A 24641-nucleotide genomic window follows, 5' to 3' on the forward strand; every position below is an offset into this window, starting at 1 on the left:
ATTATTTTTGCAATTAAGTACCTTACTTGGTTGATATATTTTTTCCCTGAAAAACTGCATTTTAGTATTTTATTAAATTCCACCAGTAGGAGCATACAAAATCAGAAATCATTAGAGGAAAATAATATCGCTCTACGGAAGAAAAAAGCATGACTTCTAACATAGCTTTATGAACATCATAAAAGAAGCATATACAGTATTGAAACATTTTGAAAATGGAGAAATATTTTGTGAGTTTTGTGAGTTTCAATATTCTTAAGTTTTACATTCTATTTTCTGAATAGATATTTCCAGAGTTAATATCTTGTGGGTTTTTTTAGTATATTTTCTAGCATTGCATAGGACAGACAACCTAAAACCAACAATGCAGAAATCTAGCGTGCTGCACACTTTAATATACACTAGTTACTTTATTTACTAGCACTTTACACTGACGGTACCTACTGTATTTGTAAAACTCATTTTTAAATCAGCTTGTCAAAGCTTTTGAGAAGCAATCTGAGCAATAAGGTGGGTATTTTTAGTGTCTACCATGAATATGGCCAATTACAGAATCAGAGGTCGCTCTCTCCATACAGTGCTGACGAAAAAGAGGTGTAATCCAGAGCCCCAGGAACAGACCCTGGGCCGGTGTACGGAGGCATTCTTTTGATGCAGTACTGAGCCTGCTCAGGAGGCAGCTCTCGACGTAACTCATCTGCCAGGATATAAGGCTGGGAGGGGGGAAAGGATTGACAAATTCAGTATGTATTCTTCAAAGACACAACGTATATTTCTTTTCTGTAGCTGTGACTAATAAACATGGACATCCTGCCCATTCTCCTGAGACCAAATATTTCCCTCGGTACATTCCATCCCTAATGATGTGTTGAAGGGGAACAACCCTACCAACAAACTGATTAGGTCAAAATCCCACCCCAGGATATAGGATATGTGGCTGTGTGTGTTAGCTACCCAGCACTGTACAGCCATGGGTAGATTGCTGCTGATAGAACTCATCCATGGATAGGTAGCGCGTATCTCTAAAGCGCATGACTGCCCCTTCTGCAGTGACAGGACAGGCACATTTTCAGTTAGATCCTGTTAGTTTCGAGGTCCTAATATATTTGCAATGAAAAAGATGCATTATTGCTCTTAATGGTATGCAATTATGATATGAAGGATACCCTCTGTTAACAGACTTGACATGATTTAAAATAGCAACGTAATGAAAACTATTTTTTCCTGAGACCTTGGCTTTCATCTTCCACATGAATTCCTACTGAGAACACATATGGAATTCAAAATGTGGTGCACAGTAACTGAGATCACAAAATCAATACAAACAGCTAGAATGAGAAAATCAATAGGGCGAGCTCCAGCAAATAGACCTGTACTGCTGTGATCTCTCCTTTCTCCATAGCACAGGATTGGTTTCCTGGCAGCACTGTTTATGGCCCTGACTCTTCCAAAACCTCTTGTGTTGCCATTATCCTCCCTTTCATCTTCACACACCACTCAACTTCCCAGTGGATCTGGCTGTGGGGAGAAAAGCATGCCAAATTCAGGAGCTTCCTCCATGTACTCAGTAACTAGAGAAGGTCTCCTCCTCCTCCTCCTCCTCCTCCTCCTCCTCCTCCTAGGATAGGGCTACACCACATTGCATCACTCTGTTGAATGAGCTTTCAGGTCACAACATGGCTCACAATTAGGTATAGTCTTGTGCAACTGACCCAGGCTATCTTCCAAAGGGCCAAACTCTGCATTGAAACATCCAGACAACAGCATGAAAGGCAGAATGAGTTCCCCTCTAATCAAGGCTGTGGTGTGAAAATAACCTGATGCACACACAATATATCCATTATACAGACAAACTGTCTAAGTCTTGTCTCAGATGTCTAATTTTATGTTGGCTCTTTGTGTTATAAGGGTATACAGACCAAGCCTTGCATTCTGCACCCATTTCAGCTAAGAGTCTTGGTTCCAAACAAGAAGAAAAGGCAAATACTTTCTCTGAAGTCTTACAAATGGAAAACAAAGCTTCTCTATTACTAAGAGACTTGTATATCACTTTCAGCAAGAGGCTGAAGAGGGGCTGAATAGGAGAGCTATTGAATCCTTACAGCCAGCAGCATGATGACTGACCTTATCAGAAGCCAGGATTCTGAAGGAAGCTATCACTTGCTCAGCCGTGTCTGTGTCTGCCGTTTCTCTGGTCATGAAGTCAATGAAGGACTGGAAGGTGACGGTTCCTTGCCCATTGGGGTCAACCAGAGACATGATTCGGGCAAACTCAGCTTCACCCTTTCACAGAATCCAAACCAAAAAAAAAAAGGTCACCGTAATATCAATCACCAACAGCCCATGTCTCTCATGAACCAGTAGGGACCAGTGGTTACAAAGTCCTTAAAGCATCTTCCTGACTTAGGAGCATAAATATCAGAGTCAATGAAATCCGGGATCTTAAATGCCCACCCCTTTTTTGCAAAAAGGACTAGGTGCTTTTGAAAAATGTATTCTTTCTCCTAAATACATAGTTTGTACCTTTCAGTTAACATTCTGCAACTTCTCCCCCCTCCCACCATCCCTCAATGCCTGTTTAACTTGTTTTAACTTAACACTTCATTTCGCCCCCCCTCCTAAAACCATTGTTATTTAGGTGCTGCAAAGGGAGGTGAAACAATAGCCCAAGAAGCAGGACACTTGCAGACCCAACGAACTAAGAAGTAAGGGAAACAATTCTGAAAACTTCATGCCAAATATAGGACAGTCCAACAAAGACTAATCCTTTTTTCCACTAAAAGGGAATTTTTAGAATAAATAAGTGAAGGAAAGCAAATGCAACCCCCAAAGCTAGTTTATGAGAATTAAACAGCATCAAACTCATTCTTACTCATGCAGACAGAAAAGGAGAAGGAAAAAAAATCATTTAATAACTGTTAATTTCAACTTTTAAAGTTTCCTTAATTCAAAGAGCATTGCAGTGGACCATAGAATGTGGTTTTCAAGTGTCTATTTTTACTTTTAACTTCTTTTTTAACCATTTGAAAATAGAGAAAAAGCAAAGAAACAAGAAACTAGTATCTGTAGTGTAAATTATATCATTAGTATTCTGTCAATTTAACTAAGCTTCAGTGTTGCTGTGGTTAATGTTATAAGCTGTAAGCAGAATCAGTTGCCATTGTTTCTTAAAATTCATACCAAATCATAACCCATTGAAATTAAGCAAGCTCTGAAATCATCGTGGTCCATCAGTCCATTCTTCCTCTGTTGACCAAAACAACGTAAGGAATATAGAAGGGAAGGTTTGAAGAATCCAAGGTCATTTCCAGATTGGTGATGAGTTTAGACCATTGCCACATTGGATGCCGTGTATGAACAGTATTCATTGATATTGCCCAAGCAGGTCACCAGAATCATCATCAGTTTTAAAGGAGGAAGAAGTAACTAACATATTACACACAGGAAACGGACATTTTCACCACAAGAAGTAACATCAGGAAAGGTCAGGGGAGAGATAAAGGAGAAGAGGAGGTGACCACAACCAGAGAAGACAAAGAGAAGGGCAAGGAGAAAAGTTTGTTACTAAACTAGTCAAACTCAGGAGATGCTCAAGCTGCCTCCCTGACGTGAAATATCTTTGAAAGGTTCTGTGTGGGATACTGTTGTGACTAAAAGTATAGTTAAAAACAGTCTGAAAATAGTGTATCACTGACTATTTCAAATACTCCACTCCAAGGCTAAGGTAGGTACACTATGAGAGCTGTCTGCTGACATATGGGAAATAAGTACAGGGATTTTCTTTCTGACTGAAGGCTATCAAGACCTTGACTACAGCAGAGATGTGCATACTGGTTTAAAGGATGAGACTTGCAAAACTTAGGAGGAGGTCAGTTGAAGACCCTGTATAAAAGGAGGTTGCTCATTTTTCAGGCAATAACGTATCAGTGGCATTCCCGGCTCAGAACTGAGCAAACATTAAATGGCATGATAGTAAGAAGGTAAATAAACATTTCCCCTGTGTTGTGATACAATGTAGGGATTTGGAGAGAATTGTGTCATCCTAAATCAGGAGAGAGCAGTAGAGAGCTTGTCTTGAGCCCGAGGAAAGGAAAATTAGCACAAGTCTGAGTGCAAGAAGCATAGGAGCTCCCCACAGTTATCTAGTAAAGTCCAAATAAAACATCTCAAACCAAGTAAAAGAAACAACCTGAAAAAACTTTGAAGAATGCATAGAAAAATGTGGCTCCAAGTGATTCTAACAGTCCATCTAATCCAGTTGTCTTCCCAGGGGCAGGATCTTTTCAAAGCATTATGACCAATACATTGGAGTTTAAACACACAGTCTCTTTGGCTATTGTTATATTGGCCTATCTGGAAACAGAACAATATCAGTTTCCTCTACCTGCAGGTCATTTCCAACCTGTCCTAGACTGATGAGGCAGGCTTTAAATTCATCAGCATGTAGATTGTCAGATTCATCCTAGCATCCAATCACAGGTCATGCATTTGGGAAGGTGAAAAGAAAGAAAAATCACAGATCAGGTTAGTTGGTTAGTAAAGAACATTCTACTCTTGTATTAATAACCATGTTTTTACAGAACTTCACGGAAACATAATGTCAACATATTGCAATGAATTACCTAAAAAGTATACAACTTTTGCAGTTTCATGCTTCAGGTTTTTTCTTACTGGAAGATGGTCCTTATTTCAACTACAGAGTTAAAACTGTGGTTCCTTTACAAGTGGTTTCTTAACGGTTTTGCCAATAAGGCAGTTTTTTTATCCTATTGAACTGCCCTTTGCTTCCTTCATTTTCTAGTCATACAGTGAAAGTGAGGTGCAGTAAAAAGATCCCTGGACCTGGGCAAAACATATTTTCCCAACTCAGTTACTGTTACTTCACTCTTGATCTGATAATATTACTTAACAACTGAATATGCATATCTCAAAAGAGAGTAGAAGTACAAAACAATTGATTTCTTGACTAGATCCAAAATAAATGTATAACTGACATAACTTATTTTCAGTTATCTGTTTTTTTAATAATCTATATAGTACGGTTTTGCTTTGAAAACTGACTTTAAAAAAAGCCCCATTGAATTCCAGGTTAAATGGCTTCTAATAACCCCACATCAACCTGGATCATTGTTTTGAACCAGTATTTTTTTCCATTTTGCAGGTCAAGATAGTCACACTAACTTCTTAAAAACAGACCGGCTTATCTTTTTCTTCCTGTTCGTACAAAATGTGTCCTATCAGAGGTTCAGATTGAGTTAACATGTATACAATTAAAGAGATGTTCTAAGATGAAAAATTATTACCCTTATTGATTTTACAGACTGACAGTTTGGAGAAGACCCAAGGTTTTCTGTCTGCTACATATTTGCCTGCTGGATGAATAATTTATTTTTGAAAATTTCTGTACAGTTATGCAGAATTAAAATTACAGGAGTTTTAACAAATGCACTGGGTTTCTTTAATATACCAATAGGATAAACTGGTGCTTTATTAAGTTCATAATGCCATGCATTTTTAACATATCATGCTGTTATACCAACTCCCTCTGCATCAACCTCCACCACCTCCATAAAGGGAGGACGAAAAATAACAATGTGAAGTCAACGATGAGAGACAAAGCAAAGCTGCAAATCTGGAGCAGCATTTAGTTAAAAGCCATAATAACAGTGAAGTGGTTTTTTTCCTTTAACATTTCTATTTTATAGGATAATTTCTGCTATAAAGCATTCAAAATAGTTTATTCTATCATTCTGAAAATGTTAATCCAGACTGGCTTGAAACACTCCAAAACCATCCTGGAGACAGGCTATGACAGGCACTATGAGTAAAGTCAGCTCATTTTACTTTATTTCTCAAGCCAAAGGTATTACTGTGTGATTGCAAACAAAACGATATAAAAATGGCAGCTGAGAGCCAAATCCTGTCCCTCCTCCTCTGCCACATGTTGGTAGAGGACTATACGCTATTTGACTACACCAGGGGGGTGGGGGGTGAGCATGTGCATCAGCTCCTAACCAGCCACACATGGGAGCAGTAGTGAAGTGCAACAGGTAGCGAAGAGCAGACGGGAGAGGGAGAGGCCAGCTCTTCCACCGAGAAAGCATTTTCTTTAGGAGAGGAGTGCGGTGGTTGTGCTGGAACTCACAACCATCAGCTGGTTAAGTGGGACTCCCCAGTGAGGGTCCAAGTAGTTGTGCTGTGTGCTATAGCAGGTTCTCACATTCTTGTACTGATTCATATATGGCCTAAAAAGGCATCTTTCCCTTTGCAGCATATCAGAGTTTCATGGGATGCAACTATATTTTGCAATTAATGCATAGATCAAGCCCATGCAATGGCTTGCTCATTGCGAAATGGTTCTTTGTATTTATTTGTATTGTTTGCAGACCAACTTGCAGCACTGAACTTAGTTTTTTGAAGTATATAAACAACTTTGCCTTGTTCATCTTTTCCTGCCAATACAAAGTAAAACACTGAAATCCCCCTCCATGTTTCATTATAGGTAAAACACTGAAATCCCCATCCATGTTTCGTTGTTCGGCCCCAGAAATCTTTTCCTTCCTCTTTGTGATTTATATGTGGTCTTATAAAACAAATGAGCTTTTGAGTCATAGCAATACATTCTTAAATACACCCTTCAGTTTCCTGAATGCTAATTGACCTGCATAAGCCCGATCATGTGGTTACTTTAATAGTGAGCTGTTGTTTTTCTGTTAGTAAAATATAGGGTGGCATGATGCTATTATTCTGCACGCTCCTACTTGAAATCTGTAGTTTACACAAAAATCAATAGTAGAATATGTTAACAGCCACTAGGATATTACATGCAGAGCAGCTGCAGATATTTTATCACATACTTCGCAATCTTATTTAGAATTTACTAAATATACTGAATCTGAAAAAGGAATCCCTGCATAAAAAGACTGCAAAACCAGTGACTGGCAACGTATCTGTGTTGGTGTCCCAGTCTGTCTGTGTACTATAATTCAGCTATGCACCATTTTGAACACCTCTAAACAGCTTCTGTGATTCAGACAGTGTCCCACTTTCTCTTTTTTTTCTCTATGCAGTCACATTAAGGAAGGAAATATACCAGCGTTGCTAAAGATTTATATTTATACCTACAACTAGACTGTGCCTTTAGGCACAGCCTCCAGCAAGGAGTAGTGGGTAAGCAGCAACATCCTCAGGAATGACCTCTGGGGTACCAGTGTGCGTACATGTCTGTTGGAAACACAAGAGCCTCGAGGGCTGCCTTCTAGCCCCAAGGGAGGCAGTATATTCACAACTTGCCTTTAATAAGGATGACTTGTAAAGCTTTCTGTGCTAGCACGTCTCTGCTGGTGGACGCACTGAAAGAAACACAACTCTTCCTGCCCTTCTAATTCTTATGTGTGTGGTGCCCGCTCACTCACTGCAATTTCAAAATCAGGGACATGTACCCCCCCAAAAAAGCCATTTAAAACAATTCACCCAATTATTTAGTTCTCTTTCAAAGGATTAACAACTGCAGAATTAAGCCCCATAATGGATTATGATCCGTAAGTTTTTTATTTCTTTATTTATTCTCCCTGGGGAGGAAGATAGGGGTTCCTTCCAAAGATTTATAAGCAAATGAAGTTTTTTCTAGAAGCTCTCTACAAAAAGTTGTTAGGTTTATGTGTACCAAAATACATTCTTTAAAATGGGGAAGGGAGCTACTCTGCATATTAGTACTTTACTGGCATCCTTAACACACACAAAGAGTCAAACATTAAGATATGTCTTAATTTGAAGAAATGCCACAAAAGTCACAGCTATAGCATGCATAAATTATTCTGTTGTGCTTAGATATTTAAAGCCAACTCATCAGGGACAGTATTATTTTTTGGGATCTTTTCTGGCTATTCATCATTGTGAATAGCAGTCCAGTTCTTTCAGTGTATTTTTTAACCTATGTCAGGCATTCAGAAATGCTGCTAAGCGCAACAAAATTATTACATATAATAATTACATATAATAATGTATTACATATAATGTAATAATAATTACATACAATTCCATCTGACATGGAAAAGCCATTATTTTTCATGTTAGTGCTTACATTCAGATGATCCAGTTTCATCTTCATTTCTGTGTAAGGTAATCAAGGCCACAAAAGAATCCATTACTGCCTTCTCTATCTAAATTCCAAGGTTAGAGTCTTCATTACTGTGGGTACCCCAAAGTAACCCTGAAGAACCCTGCATTTCCTTTATTCACCAACACTAAATATTTGAGTGTGCAAGGACATAGGAAGGATACAAAAATGGAAAACAAGCCTGCCTCTCTCAAACATGTTTGTTCAACGTATCCTTCTTGCCTGTGTAGACTGAGTCATATCTGGCCATTAAATTACAGTGTAATTTAACCAGTATATTCTTCTCTTTTATCAGTGTTTCTACTGTCTCTCCCCTGCAGGAAGCCTGGCTTGATGGCTGAGTGGTTTTAGATCTTACCTTCTTCCTTTCTTTAACTTGCATTATGCTACTAAGAACACAATTGTTGCGCTGCGGCAGTGCAAACATCCTCCTAGACCAATTTCCCATGTCTGATGCTAAGGGAAGGAGTATACTAAAGGAGGCATATGCAAAATGGTCCTTCCCTTAATGTGATCCGGCTGGGCCTCTTTTTTAAGGCCTTTGGATTGTATCTGTCATGGGGGAAGGTAAGGTCTGCAGCTAAACTTGCAGTCCAGGCCTGTGTTGTTGAGGCCACAGAAACAGATGAAGCACCTATCTCCTTCTGCTTCTGACACATCCACTGAGGCTTCCCGCAGCAGAAGGGACACTGCCTGAAGCCGTCACTCATTATAGCCTGAAGAAAGGAGACAGCCAGGGACAGGCAAGGATTTAGGAGCTGGGAAGCACATTCTTGTCATAGCCCATCTCCAATCTGCCTGCAGCTATGTGATGTGAGCGCCCTCTTCCAGGCCATACAGCCTTTACTAAGGCCTCGATCTATTGATTTGCAAAGCCTAAAGATCCATAACAATAGGGCTGGTTGGTGTAGGCATTAGCTTCCTCTTTCAAGACCTTCTGAGGCACGAAGAAATGCCAGTAGCACCTCCTCAGCCACTGAACCAGCCTTGCCTCAAGCGTGGCAGAGAACTCATCTATGAACTACAAAGATACAGGGATGCTAGAAATGGCCATCTAGTGTAAGATTAACTAGGATTCAGTCACCTTGCTTCCTTATCTTTAGGGAGCTGTCAAATCTTTGTGCAAAGTCCCTGATTTCCCTTAATAGGGTCTCTCAAATACTGGTGTGTAATTTATCCACGCCTGGTACTCTGTCTGCTTTTAATAGCTCTAATTGCTCAGTTATCTGCTCCAGTGCATTGGAAAAGCCATTTAGTATGCTGCTTCCTTCCACCCCAGGAAATTTATCTTTGCTTCTGCAATGTTATCTTCTGCTTCCTTAGAAAACACAAAAAGGAATTATGGTGCACTAGAATCACATTAAGATTTTCCATAAAATCTGTTCCTGGTTCTTGTGTAGCTAACCTTTCCTATGCTTGTGCGTTTCTTCAAAAAGCAGAGGTTTGGCAATTCTGCTTTTCTTTCTAAACAATTAAGGATATTCTAAAGAATATTTAGCAAACGATGACTGTCAGCATCCAATACACATGAAGTACAAGTCCAGGTAACCATTTTGGGTAGACCTGAACAAACAGGATGTCAGTGAAAAGAAAGTGGCATTTTGCTATAGCCCGAAATGATTTGAAGGAGCTGATTCATGGAATAACAGAATGTAAGTCAGGGGTTAAGCACAGTCTGCTAACTACAAGAATCTGTACTGGGAAAAAGACAACAGCCTGGTGTTGCATTATGGTAATATTTTTTCAGTATTTGAAATGTGAACTTGGTTTTGAAGGTGGGCTCATGTGAGCACAGAGCCAGCAGAGCTAACCCATGTTCAGATGGTTCTCCAGTTGGGAATGTCAGATCTCTGTCTGCAGGTATTCTGATATTGTGTCTATTAGTAGCTATCTTTTTAACTCTCTATCCATGAATACTACATAACTTACAGAAGGAGTGAGTTAAGTTTCTTCATAATAGTGTTTTCTTTCCTGCTTTTTTATTCATCCATGATTAGATAACTGAAAAAAAACAGCCTCTTATTTCCCACATATAGCCAGAAAAATAAAGGATTTTCGTTGACAGCTATCAGTGCCCCAACTATATTTCCTAGAAATCTATTTCTAGGGGGACAAGTTGTGATTCAAAGAGAAAAAAAATGTAATCCAGATTACAGCTAAATTTAATGAGATGGAAGCCGCTGGCAAGTACATAGAACATGCTGCACTGCCTTAAAATAAGGGGCATGCTATTTTCCAAAACACAGATTTATCCAGTTCTGCCTATTATTTGAACAAATACTCAACCATATTAGCAAACCATAATTTTGAATTACACTTAAAGAGTACAAATTAATCTTTAGTGTATCTGTACAATGCTATGATTTCATGAGGCTATAAATTCTTTGTTAACTGATCTTTCTTGCTGGTTTAAAAGGAGCCCATTGCTACTGCATTTGGAGTTTTTTTAAAAGGCTTACATTTGGGATTGAAAGAAACTTGCTTTTGGGAACAATAAATGTTGCTAGTTTAGAAAAAGCAGGAGTACTGTACCCGGTCAAAATGATTGAATGATGCTCTGAAGTCATTCATTTGTTCCTGGGTGATACCCTTGGCATCTCTTGTGAGGATCTGAGTCTCAACCTCATTGATAGTTCGAGCAATGGTGGTAAGTAGGAGCTCCCATCCAACACGGATGTGCTATGAGAGAGAAAATACTGATTTATTAAAGAATCAAATATATTCTTCTAAGAGTATAAAAAGTAGAGTAAGCAAAAAATCAGATCTAATTATTTATGTGATACCTTTTCATACTGCTAACTCTATATTATGACCAAGGATCATAAAAAAGGCCTTTAGAAAACATGGACTGGTTTCTAAATGAGTACTTCTTCACTCAAAGTAAAAATAAGTGAAAATAAAACAAGTCTTATGAGATTATCAGAAAGTCTGCCAAATTCCATCCTCTGTTGCAGTCTCTTCGGACTGGGGAAGGTATTTAAATGGCAAAGAGGGCAGAATAAACTAACAAAAAAGGGAGTAACGGCTACCTCCATAGTATAGTTGGTGTGCTTGTTGTCAAACACCAGGGCTTCTTGTATAAGCTGATGATCTCCTTCCAGTTTGTCAATGTTGTGTTTATAGTTAATGATATTGTGCTCATATTGCTTCAGCTGATTCATCTGGTCCTCCAAAGGCCCTGTCATTTCAATAGAGCTGCGGGCAATTTCCTGTTAAAAGACACAAAGACACACCCCCGCCCCACAAAATTTAAGTTGCAGATTTGCTAATTTGACCGACTTTCACATAAATATGTAACATTTTCATACTAAGAAGCAATAGTAATAAAACTTTCATTCAGTGGAGACAATAAATTTTACTGTAGAAAACAGACTTCAAAAGAAATGCAGCACATTTATTTCTGGAATCATTATCGAGATGCCAGTGATCCCAGTATCTTTCCTTCACAGAAAGCAGAAGCTAAATAGTAATAGTTTAGTGATTGATTTTTCAAAGCTACGTGTCCTGCTCACCATCAAGGTACCACTTGTACAAGCTTCTACAGTTTTAAAAATCATCTTAACCAGAAAGCCTAAGCTAAATAGTAATTGTTTAGTGATTGATTTTTCAAAGCTACATGTCCTGCTCACCATCAAGGTACCACTTGTTCAAGCTTCCACAGTTTTAAAAATCATCTTAACAGGTGCTAAATACTTCAGGATCAAACAGCTGATGAACTATCATGGAGATTGCTGTTGAGACAAAAAATTATAAAACGCTTTGTTTGTCAGCTTCTGTGTGAGGGTCTGGCACTCACCTCCATCTTGGTCTGGATCCATGGCCCTATGACATTGGCCTGAGCGGCAAACTGGCGACGCAGGCGCTCGTTGGCATGCTGGCGGGCTAGTTCCTCCTGCAAGGATTGATCCCTCTGAGGCACCAGCTGCTTCACCTGTTACAGTGGGAAAGCACTAAGTGTGAGTAGGCACAATTGAATAGTTTAAAAACAAATGAAACAAATAAGTCTACAGTTACAAATTTTTCTTATTGGTCTGAAGGTTGATATCAGAAGGACAACCCAGAAACATGATCACTATTTTATTTACCAGTTCTGTGCTAACATAAGAGATTGCTAACATGGTCTTGGGCAGCCTGACCAGAGAGACTGACATGGAGAGAGAATTCACAGAATTCACAGAATTCACAGAATTGTTAGGGTTGGAAGGGACCTCTGGAGATCATCTAGTCCAACCCTCCTGCCAGAGCAGGGTCACCTACAGCACGTTACACAGGACAGCGTCCAGGCGGGTTTTGAATGTCTCCAGAGTGGGAGACTCCACCACCTCTCTGGGCAGCCTGTTCCAGTGCTCCACTACCCTCAAAGTAAAGAAGTTCCTTCTCATGTTAAGATGGAACTTCCTATGTTCAAGTTTATGCCCATTACCCCTCGTCCTATCACTGGGCACCACTGAAAAAAGACTGCTCCCATCCCCCTGGCATCCTCCCATTAAGTATTTGTAAGTATTAATAAGATCCCCCCTCGATCTTCTTTTCTCTAGACTAAAGAGACCCAAGTCCCTAAGCCTTTCTCCATAGGAGAGATGTTCCAATCCCCTAATCATCTTCGTTGCCCTTTGCTGGACCCTCTCCAGCAAAGGACAGTTCCCTGTCCTTCTTGAACTGGGGAGCCCAGAACTGGATGCAGTACTCCAGACGCGGCCTCACCAGGGCAGAGTAGAGGGGGAGGATGACCTCCCTCGACCTGCTGGCCACACTCTTCTTGATGCACCCCAGGATGCCATTCGCCTTCTTGGCCGCCAGGGCACATTGCTGGCTCATGGTCATCCTGTTGTCCACCAGGACTCCCAGGTCCCTCTCCACAGAGCTGCTCTCCAAGAGGTCAGCCCCCAACCTGTACTGGTGCATGGGGTTATTCCTCCCCAGATGCAGCACCCTACACTTGCCCTTGTTGAATTTCATCAGGTTTCTCTCTGCCCATCATTGATGAATATGTTGAACAAAACTGGGCCCAGTACTGACCCCTGAGGGACACCACTTGTTACTAACCTCCAACTAGACTCTGCGCCACTAACCACAACCCTCTGAGCTCTATCTGTGAGCCAGTTCTCAATCCACCTCACCGTCCATTCATCTAAGCCACACTTCCTAAGCTTTCCTGTGAGGATGATGTGGGAGACAGTGTCGAATAAATTTTCACCTCTGACTGGACTCAAGTTCAAGACAATTATTTAACTTGAACTGTTATTAGAGCAGTTACTTTGTTTTTCTTTTGAAACACAGATGAGTTTTCAATCTCTAAATGATTGTTCTAAGAATAGTCGGTGCAAAACATTTTATTCAAGCACAGCCATTATGATAGGATAACGAGACACATTCCATCCATCATGTATATCTGAAGGTCTCTAATACATTGCTGGTTTTGGCTTACCCTTCTGGATTGCCCTGGGAGATTCTGAATTTAGTCCTTATAGCTTGGTTTTTATAACCCATTGAGGGTGTGTTCTTGTCTGTGTAAGTTTACGTATTTGGTAAATTCATGCATTCTACACAATCATTTACCTTCAGCATATTACCTGTCTTGGTTCCTAATGCAATACAATTTGTGTGATCACTCTAGGAGCCTCTCTTTATTACCTCCCCAGTAATTTTTTAAGGTAATTGCCAATTTCAGTCTAATTGGACAGAACATTAACGGTCCCAAACATGCTAATTTTTGACATTTGTGAAAAGCAGCAGCTGGGTACAGGAGACACACAAACTACTGTTTATATTGAGAGAAAGAACACAATCATTTTCTATTCCTTTGACAGCACCCCCTGTCCCATCTGCTTCTCTTGCACCACCAAAAAGGACATAGGTAATACTGAGTGATGGAAGCAAGTGATATTGTGAAAAAAGCCTAGCAAACGTAAGGGAGAACATAAGATACTTTAGAAAGTTCATTCTGGCATCTGATGATCTGGAATAATTTACAGATTTATTGTAAAGTTCTCTGAATATTCTCAGTATTCCTAAACTAGAATACCATGTTACAATGTCCTTTATGTATTTAGCATACATTACCTTTTCCCACTTGCTACGAATCTCTTCCACAGTAACAGTGCTGTAAGGATTGCTTGCGCTTATTCTCATGCTGTAACTCTGAATAACTTTTTCAACTTCATTCTGGATTGACAGTATGGCCTGTCTTTCACCATCTGCCTCTGGCAAAGTAGCTTTAAATTGATCATGTGCAGAGATTAAACTCTAGAATTGGAAACAGAGAGGGAAAGCACAAAAACTTTAATGTTCCTTCCAACGCCTGAAAGATCTGCTGTAAATAAGAACAGGAAGGTATCTCAGCCTCTCAAACAGCCAGTCTACATGTATCTGTAGATACAGGAAATATTACATGTAGATACATTCATGAAACAGCCCTCGTTGACTTTATGAGGACCATCGCTTCTTCCATGATCTCTGGAATATGCTTTCACACCAATGAAGAACCATATTTAGACATAGAGCAGACACTGCCTATCACAAAGATAATGTCAAGACAGAATATGGGTTTTTTTCTTACGTGTGTTCTACTCTCTAAGAAGGAAAAGCTTCTTTTCTTGTCTTCACGATTACCGTAAGCCAAAAAAGACAACCATTTACCTGAATTTCCTCTATGCTATGAACAATAAACATGTCCTGTAGGTCTTCCATAGCACCTTCCATCCAGTTGTTGAAAGGAGCAGCTCTTTTGGCAAACTCCAGGTGAAGCTGATCAATTGTTTCGAGCAATTTCTCCGTCCTCTGCAAAGGTTAGGAAAGGTACATTCCTTTGTTACTAGGGCAAGACCTAACTCCACACACATACCCACCCATGCACAAAATCATGCTTCATCTTTTCAAAAGCAACTGATTGTATTTTAACTGATTTCACCACCTGCTTTAAGGATTCTCACTCAAGGCAATAGGACTAATTTCAGTAAAGATATTCTCATATCCAACGTGATAAAAGGGGTGCAGGCCTTTGAAGGATAACAGGTGAAACAACTTTTTCATTACTGATATTTTAAGTACTTTTGTTATTGTAATCTATCTGCAAATCAATTAAAATCTGCTAATCTTGCTTTAGTAACCTCTTGTAAGTATAAAAAGGAGGAGTTAGACATGTGTCTTCCACCTTGGCATTCATGTGTGTCATTTCCTCCTTCCCTAAGGAACAAGGTTTTGGAAAGTATCTTAGTGCTTTGGAATACTCACTACCAAAAAATTAACCCAGTGCTGGCCATTATCCTGCACTTCACCTGATTAAGCTCAGACAAATATGAAAAGGTAAGCACCTAATGGCTTTTGTTATCTTTGCTGGACATCAAATTCCCAAAGTGTGGTGCTGTGAACCGCATCCCATTTGTTGCTGCTTTAGGACTGTACTTGGCAGCTGAGCACTGTCAAGTCTGCTCTGAGCAATTCAATCTATTTGTAAATGAAACCACACCAAAATGAAATGAAGATCTAAGGGAAGGGTTTATTGCTGTTTGGATGCCAAAGTGGATGCTCAGTGGCACTGTTTCCAGATCTGAAACAAATGGTTCATTCTCCCCTCTCTGCTCAGCTCAGCTGATCATTGTTATATGGTTTACCTCCAGTGCTTCTCTCCTTTTCTGAGTAAGTGTTCCCAGGCTGTCCCATTGGTCACATATCTTTTGGCATCTATCATTGACACTTGCAGCATCATGGTAGTCCAGTTCACTAAAAAAGAGTGAAAACAAAAATCTGTGTGACTTTCTGAAAGACAGGAAAGGTTGCATTGTCCGCTCTCTTCCACTGGCCCTCAGTAATTCCTCCCCTCTTTTTTGCAATATTTCTCCTCCAGGTAAGCAAGTGTTGTGGTATAGACACGTGTGATCTAGGCATTCAGCATTCCAAGAAGCCCAGCACAGGAACAGGATCAACCTCCTCTGTTGTGAAAAAAATCAAGTATCCATCTGTGACATCCAGATATTAAAGACAATTAAGGTGTCTAACCATCTTTGTATCAGCTATTTCTGTGGCACGAGCAATTTGATGTCCTGAAGACCAGAATGCTTCAGTCTGGGGCTTTATCAAGTTTCTGAAGATTGGCACAGTTTTAAATTAATTGGCCTGAAATATAAGTTTCATTTTAAATAATCCAATGATCATTTTCAGCCTCATATGCTCTGAAATGCTTTAACTGAGAAACAGACCTCAGGCTGCATTCAAAGCATAACCTCTCTCTCACAGGCATGGCAATACTAATAGGAGCTGCTCAGATCTGGAGCACAGAGAACAATTCTCATCTTCCTCTTCAGGAACTCCTCACAGAGCTACATCCTAGAACTGTCTGGTTCAGAGAACAGGAATCTCCTGACCCATGTATGCCACCAGCATGAATCAGTGCACCCGCAAAGTGTTTACCAGTTAGCATTGCTTTTTCACCTGTTTAATAGGCTCATGTTAGCCTGACAGAAAGCAACTTACTATTCTGCCTAAGACTGGCATAACTTTTTAAAGCTTTGTCCTGAGATTCTGCACTGAGTCTGTCTCAGATTGAATTTTTTTATCTCAGTGGCAGATAATCCCCTTGGTTCTGCTGCAGCCATCATTACCATTATAAAATACGCATGTTTGGCACTTTGGAAGTTCACTTGTATTGGTGTATCATCATCCACTGAATTTAGCTCTTGGCTGCTCCTTGAGGACATTTTGCCCAGTACTAAATATTGCACAGACTGTGATTATATGACAGCATGGCAATATGAAGCTAAGATTTACTTTAAGGCTTGAACAATACATGAAATGCAGATAGAGTTTGTTTGCTTCTTCTGAACATTCTTCTCTAGTCAACTGGCAAGAGTTCTTCCACCAATAACTTAAAGAATCACAAAGGACAAAACACGAACAGAGGTAGCTTTCCTCCATGAAGCTACACTGTAGGCCAGGGGCAGTGTTCAGGCTTCTTCCTCTAAACTCAGTCAGAGCAATCTGGTTTGGGATGAAGTTGAAAAGTATGTGAAAGATTCTGTTTAAAAGAGGCTTCAGATGTGCTGCAATCAATTGACTGTTGAAAGTGAAGAATGCTAAAACAAGTAAAAATAAAATGCCGTAACAATTATAAAGAACCCAAACAAACAAAATAAAGCCAACCCAGAATTATGAAAGTAGAACTGTTACATTTAAGGAGAAAACTGCCAGCAAGTCATACTATACAAGGGCTCCTTAACTTGAAAACTTGCTTCCTCCTTTAGAGCAAGCCTTTTTGTTAGCCTTCAAAGGGATGCAACAAAAGACATCTCTTAAGAAATGTTAAGTCAGAAGCATGGAGTTTTGGATGAAACAGGCTAAGATATATTTCGCTGCTATGAGTTTTTTGGCTAGAAGTTGGGGTTTTTCCTTATAGCATATTGAGATTATTAGATGATGTTCCTGTGTGAGCTGCGAGCTCACTAAGTGGATGGGATGTGGAGATTTGTATACCAGAATATGGACAGGGTATTTTTCCAGATACTCCAGGTCCCATCCCTGAGACTACTGCAAATTTTATTTTTGCTTCACTTATCTCCTTTTGTCAATTAGAATAAGGGCAGGTGTCCTTCCATGAAAGTGAGGGACTGATTGTACCAACTCTGGTCAAAGTCCTGGAAGGTAACATGCAACGTTCCTCCACCAGCTCTGCCAGGGAGGTTCAGTCATTCCCCATAGTATCTCTGCTATCCTATTGCTTCCACGGATATGTGCTGTAGACAAATAGGTAGGAGAATAATATTATCAAAACAAATTTTAAAAAGCACACCCATGGATCAAAAATCGTAAGTTAGATCACCAAGTGGCATTAAGCAGTGTAGGTCCCCTGTCTTTCTGGGGCTGGTGTAGTTTACTTCAAGTGTGTTATATGTGTCAAAGAACATTTTTCTGCTCAAAGAAGGAACAGAGGAAGAAATAATAACTCATAGGAGATTATTTACTTAGAAATAAAGCACAGGTTTACATTCCTTATTCTATTAATTTTAGTATCTCTCTCAACACTGAAGCTGTGAAGACACTAGATTTCACATTTTGTAAAAAGAAGTTTTGTTTATCATGCATACACAAAGTACTGCTGCACATGTGTTACAAAGCTTTGAAGAGAACAGTCATTTTTATTTGTTTGGTTATTTGAAATCTACAGCCTTTGGATTTTATAAGATATTCCTATTGCTCCTACAAGTAATTCAATTTTATCTGTAAAGAATTAAAAATTTAGTCAATTTTTTTCCTAATCCAGAGAAGCACTTAAGTATGAGCTCACTTCAGGAACAGTGACAGTGTCACAAAAATAAACTGCTGAGCAACATGCTTTAGCACTGCTTCAGAACCAGGCTCATGTTAATCATGTACGTAAGCACAATTTGAGCCCAGGTTTCCAGAAGCAAAAAGACCCTCCAAATCAGTGTTACAGATAGTAGTCTTGGCTGAAAATAAGTTGAGTTGCTATACTAGAAGTGAAGGATATGCAAGAAACTACATTCCAAAAATTTTATCTTGATGATTGAAAACACTGAAATGAGCACACAAGGCCATAAACGAATACGGCACTTCCTAGTACAGCTCATTCAAGCTCTATTTAGCATTTGCTATTTTATAAATGGCAAATCCCATTTTAGAAATGCCTGACTTTTTCCAGCTTTGTATGTAGCCCTATCCAAGCCTTGCCATGCCTTATTGCCAAGGATTTCTAAGTCTATACAGGCTAGAGCACAACAATCTTAGAGCAGCATCCTGGCTGGAATCACCTGCTTGCACACATGCGCAAATCCTTTATCTGAACAGCACCAATCAACAACCTCGTATCAACTTTAGCCTTAAGCACACAGTGGACTGAGCTGCTGCAGCAGAAAACACCAGAACAGACAGGAAACTGTAACTGGTAGAATTCAAGGTCACACAGCAATTGTCCTCCTTTGAAATAGCAACATTAGGCCGCCAAGCAGTTGACTAAAACAAAACATGGAGGTGTATTGACTTGGAATTTAGACACAGATGATGATGATTTCTGTAAAGGTCTGACCCAGTGATCAAAGAAAACAAGAAAAAAATACCCACATTGACTTCAATAGGCTTTGGATCAGGTACCAATGCACATTTCTTAGCATTCAGACATTAGTCAATCCTTTGTTAAAAATATGAATGGAGAAAGAAATTAGCATTTTCCTTCATAATTTCATTGTGTGATGAATAATGTATAAATAATTAAAATCAATATTTAAACAGAGGATGCCCATTTGCTTGTAGCTAATAATAAAACTTGACCTTTATGACCTTTCATTCAATGTTCTCCAAGGGCATTAAGCTTAACTGAGCTACTGAGTCTCAGTGAAAAATCAGGCACTGATAGCCTCATTGTGTGGAGAGGCAGAGAAGTCGAAGTAGAGCATCTCTAAAAGCAATGGGTTTTCAGCACCTTTGTAGCCCACGCCACAAATAACTTGTTTAACTTCACACAGCAAATTACTGAAACAACTGAGAAGAGACAATCCTAAAATAGACAGGATACAGTGTTCACTGGCCTCACCAGAGGTAAAGGACACGGGGTTCAAAGCACTGGTAAGCAGATGCTGTGCTATGTATATACTACATTCCCAAAGTTTCTTATCACTTGTAAAGCTGAAGCTGAAGTAACAATGATTAGGCATTTCAGAAACTTTCTTTAGTATAAAGAGGAAGAAATAACTCCACAACAGAGATCAAGGCATGACAGAAGGTGTTTCATAAGCTTACATACTCAGCAAAATCTCCATCCTCTGTGTTTTTCAGATGTCTTTCAGTAAAAAACAATACTTATTTTGCCCACTGTGCTTTACTTTTCCTCCTTTAAATAATCTTGAAAAATAGGATTTTTCTTCTAAATCCATTTGAATTATACAATTACTGTAAGTGCTGCTGCTGCTGCTATCAGGTGTGAACTACATTTTTAGACCACTCTGATTTTTAAATTGTTAATGAATGTGGACCTGTTTATGAGTTATGGTCCTCCACAAAGTGAAAAGAGGGCATGGTTTTAAAACTTGATTTCTGAGTGGTAACTGTTTTGCCTATTCAAGAAGATGAGAAACTGAAACTTGGAGAGTTGAAGCCAAGGGCATGAATCTGAGAATTTTGATGTTGGCTCCCGTTTTGACCACTACCACACATCTGTTTCTGTTGGCTTTACAGATTTATACTGCGGGTGAGCAATGAATTTAAGTACGTGCCAAATTGCTAAGATCATGAGTAGCGCCACTGATTTACACTACAAAACCACTGCAATTAATGGCTTAAGATTATAAAATCAAATGTGCTTACCTTGGTGTACACACCAAGACTACTTTACCAGAAAAGGGACATCAGTATGTAACAGTACAATCCTGTCAGTGTGGACAGAGCTTTGCTGAAAAATCTGTGCTTCACACAGGTGAATTAACAACCTTTGCACAAACAAAAGCGAGCTCCACCAAGAGTTTTGCCAGAGTAACTCCATCAACGCTCAGGACTTCTGCTGCCGTAAGGGTGTGTGTCAGTCACGGGCCTTGACTTTTCACATTCCTGACCTATATAGCTGATGTTAACAATACAGATATCACCTAAATGTGTTGTTGAACTGTTCTCAGCTTTGGTTGTGTTTTCTCTGGGCATAGTATGTTGAGCAAGTTATTTAGTTTCCATATGCCCCACGGCCCTTTATGTAAAATGGAGACAATGGCACTTCCAAAAATAATATGAAGAGATTGTGAAAATAAGCATACTAGAGACAATTAAATCTTCAGAAAAGTCAGTGCATGACCCACTACTACAGAGATAATTTAGGGATGTAAAGCCTTTTGAAAGGACCAATATACCTGTGGGAAAATAGCTGATTTTAAAGTGAAGACGCTTGATCTGTAATTTGTGTAAGTGAAATTATTTTCCAAGTTAAACAATTTATAGCCAGTACCTCTCAGCAGACCGTATGAACTGAGAAATAAACACCTCTAGCATTCCCATCAACACACAATGGACTTATCAGTAGAGCTAATGCTAAAAGCTTACCATTAAGTCAATTTTAAAATGTTTGTTTGCAAATAATTTTGGTCAGTTGAATATCTATATTTGGTTGGGGGTAAGGGGGAGATGAGGGAAAGGTCTCAGTGACCAGCTCAGATAATATACTTATGAAGCTATCTCTGGAATTCTTACGTTGGTACCTATGACACTATCAAATTCATTGGAAAGAGTTTATCGCAAAGTTAAATGTCAGCAGCTGCAAGCCTTTAAATGGAACATACTTCAGCTCCTGGGCAATGGCAGCGATCTGTTCCACCCTGTCCTGGTGAGCAGCCAAATCGCTCTCAAAAGCTTCATGTTTCCTTAACATGGCACGGACTTCTGTTAGAGAAGCAGATTCATAATCCTTCTGAAGTAAGATCTGCTCTTTGCCTGAAAGAGGAAATTAAAATATTAGTCCTTTTTTACTATTTTTTTTGTTAGAACAATTGCAAATTTAGTCAACTTTTTAAACTGAGGTATAGTGAAAATTACATATATGAGATGAAGTCCCATCCCCGCTGAAATCAGAGACAAATTATCAGCATAACAGTGTTAATCTGAAATATATATTTTTAAAGTTCTCTCAGTAATTTCGTGATTCTTGCATAGGCTGTTTATAGTGGTCTAAAATAGCAAGTATTACATTGCTTGAGAAATTGGCATAAAAATGGTATATTGGCAAAAACTGGGGCTCTAAACTATTGTGGGTAAGTCTTTTGTAGTGTAGACTTACAAAACCAGAAATCACACTGCTATGCTTAGCTTCACTCTTACTAATGACCTGTTATTTTTTCATGTTCTGCCTTCAATTCATTATTCATTTCAGCACTTCAAAAAAAAAAAAAAGAGATTGAGATGCGTGGCTGCCCGTTGTAGCAAACACTGCACTTTACATGGAAAATATCAACCTATTTACAAAAAGCTGGAGAAGCAAAGAGGAAATCAGAAACTGAAATATTACTCCTTCTTAGCTCCTGTGTTGGACAACTGAGTCCATACAGACAGCCCCTACAACTGCAGCTCACCACATGGCTTTACACAGCTCTGTGAATACTAGAGCTATTGTTTCACTTGCTGTGGACCAGCTTATGTGAAGTTTTCCCTGCATAACAGCTATAACATGTCACCATGAGTAGTTTATGCTCAGAAAATAGGCTCTCAGGGCTGATAAACACTGTAGTTTCCCTTCTAGTACTTGCTTGGCAGCCATTTACAGCCTTGTACACTTCCAGCAACTGTGTTATGGGATGGACTCTGGTTTACTTTCACATTGTGAAAAGATTCTAGCTGGAAAAAGCCAGAAGAATGGCAGAAGCAGGAAGACTGTTGTCAGGGAAAACAATATGATGATAGAGCAGATTCATGTTTAATGTTCCCCAGCAAAACTGTATGCCAGTGTATGGTCCTATAGCTGTTACGACTACACATAAGGTTAGGTTACCATTAAAAAACAGAACTATAAATGGGGTGTAATCTGGGGTATGGAACAAAGCAGAAATGAGTCCGTTATCGTGTAGTTTATGTGGACTATTCAAAACATGATAGTCACCAAACGATAATCAACTCAGAATAATTCTGTTAATAATTTCATGCTTAACCAGTGCTGTGACTGTGTTCCTGGTTGGATTGCTGGTATATAGATACAGAGGAATCCATTAGCAGTAATGGCCTCTATTCAAATGCTGAATATTCCCACTCAGTTTGACTCACTACCTCAAGAGTATGATTTTTACGGTTATATTTCATTAGCAACATGCCTACAATTTAGGTCATGACTACAGTCAACAAAACCTGCGATTTTATCTGTTACTATTTTAGGTTTCTAAAACTATCCAAACTACTTATGAGTGAGTTTCTGGCTGGCAAATATTCAGCACTGAGAATTCAACTTTGAAGATTAAAACATTAAAAATGTTAAAAGCCATCTCTGCTCACCATATGCCCACTGTTCATGAGTGGAAGCCTTCTGCCTAAATTTCTCAGCCAAGTGTTCAAGTCTTTCCAGTCTTCGTATTTCATTCAGCAGCCACTCTTCATAGCCTTTCTCAGCTTGTTCAAGTCTCTGCCAAGCGCCGGCAATATCCTTTGAAGAGAATGCATGGGAGATAGGGGATGAAACTATAATCTCTTTTTATCCAAATTTGCAGATTTCTGATTCATTCACAATTTTGCTCCAAAAGAGAAGATTTTATGTCTGGATTTTGTAAAATCATAGAATCGTAGAAAAAGTTGTGAGGCAGCTCAGGAAGTCTTTTAGTCTAAGTCATCTGCTCCTAATAGTGCATCCTGTTCAAGTGGATTACTGAAAGGAACCTCTATACAAATGGCTTCCAAGCACAGCTACTCATTCGGCGTCTTCACGATATATTGCTTTTACGTCCTATTTCACAATGTGCATGTTGTTTTATGACGTACCTATCTGTTATCAAAGTAAAAGTGCTTTGCTCTTGGAAGTTGACAATAGCAAAATAATCAGTATCAAGAGGATTTGGTGTGTATTTTATCTGGAATACAAGTTCGTTTTGCTTTCTGTGGTGCCCAAAGTTTTGGGAGTTTCCTCAGAAACTCAAAGGCGTGAGTAGGAAACTGAAGTCACAGGGCCCTTATTTTCTGCATATGGGGAGTGGACAATGGCCTTTTCCAGATAGTGCAATCATCTGTTTTTCAAATCTGAGCAACCAAAACCCAATGACAGAACAGTGTACAGAAACAGGTTTGCTATATTCCACAGGAAATATTTTGACCTGCAGTCAACTCACAGTACTTATCAGCAGATGAGAATTCTTGATACTGACTAGTCTTATCCTCGCAGACATAAGAAAAAACAAAATTCAATTTTAAAAAATAATAAAAGGCAGAAACATATATTGAGCAATGTCTGTTTCGTAAGTCTGATGACCAAAATGTCAGTGAAACCACTGTGAGTTTTGCTTAAACAAACAGTATTGGCCTCAGTGATAGAAAAGTATTGATAACACTCCCAAAGGAAGCTCTGTATTGTCTCACATCTCAAGACAATTTGCTCTTGGGGAAAGCCTTCAAAGAGGCAGGAGCATGCTTAAGAGAAAGCAAGATTCTAGAATGAGGAGGAATGTATAAAAAGAGTGGTTTGATATTGATAAAGTGCAACAAATGGAAGTTTCTGAGGATGACTTAAAATGGCATTTCCATTCTTCATGTTGAAATTTTTGTGAGAATCTTGATAAAAAGGAGAATGGAATATTGATGCCTCCTTTACTTACTGAAACCATTTTTCCCTCTGATGGCATGAAAGCTGGCCGATTGCTGATTCTCAGTTTTGTCTGCAGGGTGTTGAAATTGATCTCCAGTTGACATTTCTCTTGGACTTTGGGAGGTTTGTGTTTGCGGCGGTAGTCCCGGAAATCCTCTAATTTCTTCTGCATAGCCTGCATTGTTTTTTCTGGGGTCCTGTTTTCCAACCAAGGAATTGTCCGGCGAATCCATTCTAAAAGCTTTCAAACCAACATAC

General features: G+C 39.3%; 1 protein-coding gene across 5 annotated transcripts in view; it reads right to left on the minus strand.

Moving 5' to 3' along the window:
- Positions 1–320: 320 nt before the first annotated feature.
- The window catches only part of ACTN2 (actinin, alpha 2), a 74300-nt gene continuing 49979 nt past the window's right edge, over positions 321–24641 (minus strand). For 2 of the 5 annotated variants that reach the window (XM_009885923.1, XM_009885924.1), the window contains exons 10-21: positions 24394–24624; positions 23087–23234; positions 21391–21541; positions 15733–15841; positions 14759–14899; positions 14183–14365; positions 11916–12050; positions 11149–11328; positions 10652–10798; positions 3181–3246; positions 2125–2283; positions 321–713 (exon numbers count right to left, since the gene is read on the minus strand). In XM_009885923.1, coding sequence (XP_009884225.1) covers positions 555–713; positions 2125–2283; positions 3181–3246; positions 10652–10798; positions 11149–11328; positions 11916–12050; positions 14183–14365; positions 14759–14899; positions 15733–15841; positions 21391–21541; positions 23087–23234; positions 24394–24624 — 1809 coding nt within the window. In that variant the 3' untranslated portion in view covers positions 321–554. Of the gene's footprint in view, positions 714–2124; positions 2284–3180; positions 3247–4384; positions 4463–10651; positions 10799–11148; positions 11329–11915; positions 12051–14182; positions 14366–14758; positions 14900–15732; positions 15842–21390; positions 21542–23086; positions 23235–24393; positions 24625–24641 lie in introns of all 5 variants that reach the window. The other 3 variants (XM_009885926.1, XM_009885925.1, XM_009885922.1) reach the window with 2 other exon arrangements.

The sequence above is a fragment of the Charadrius vociferus genome, unplaced genomic scaffold, assembly GCF_000708025.1.
Source record: "Charadrius vociferus isolate BGI_N301 unplaced genomic scaffold, ASM70802v2 scaffold435, whole genome shotgun sequence".
NCBI lineage: Eukaryota > Metazoa > Chordata > Aves > Charadriiformes > Charadriidae > Charadrius > Charadrius vociferus.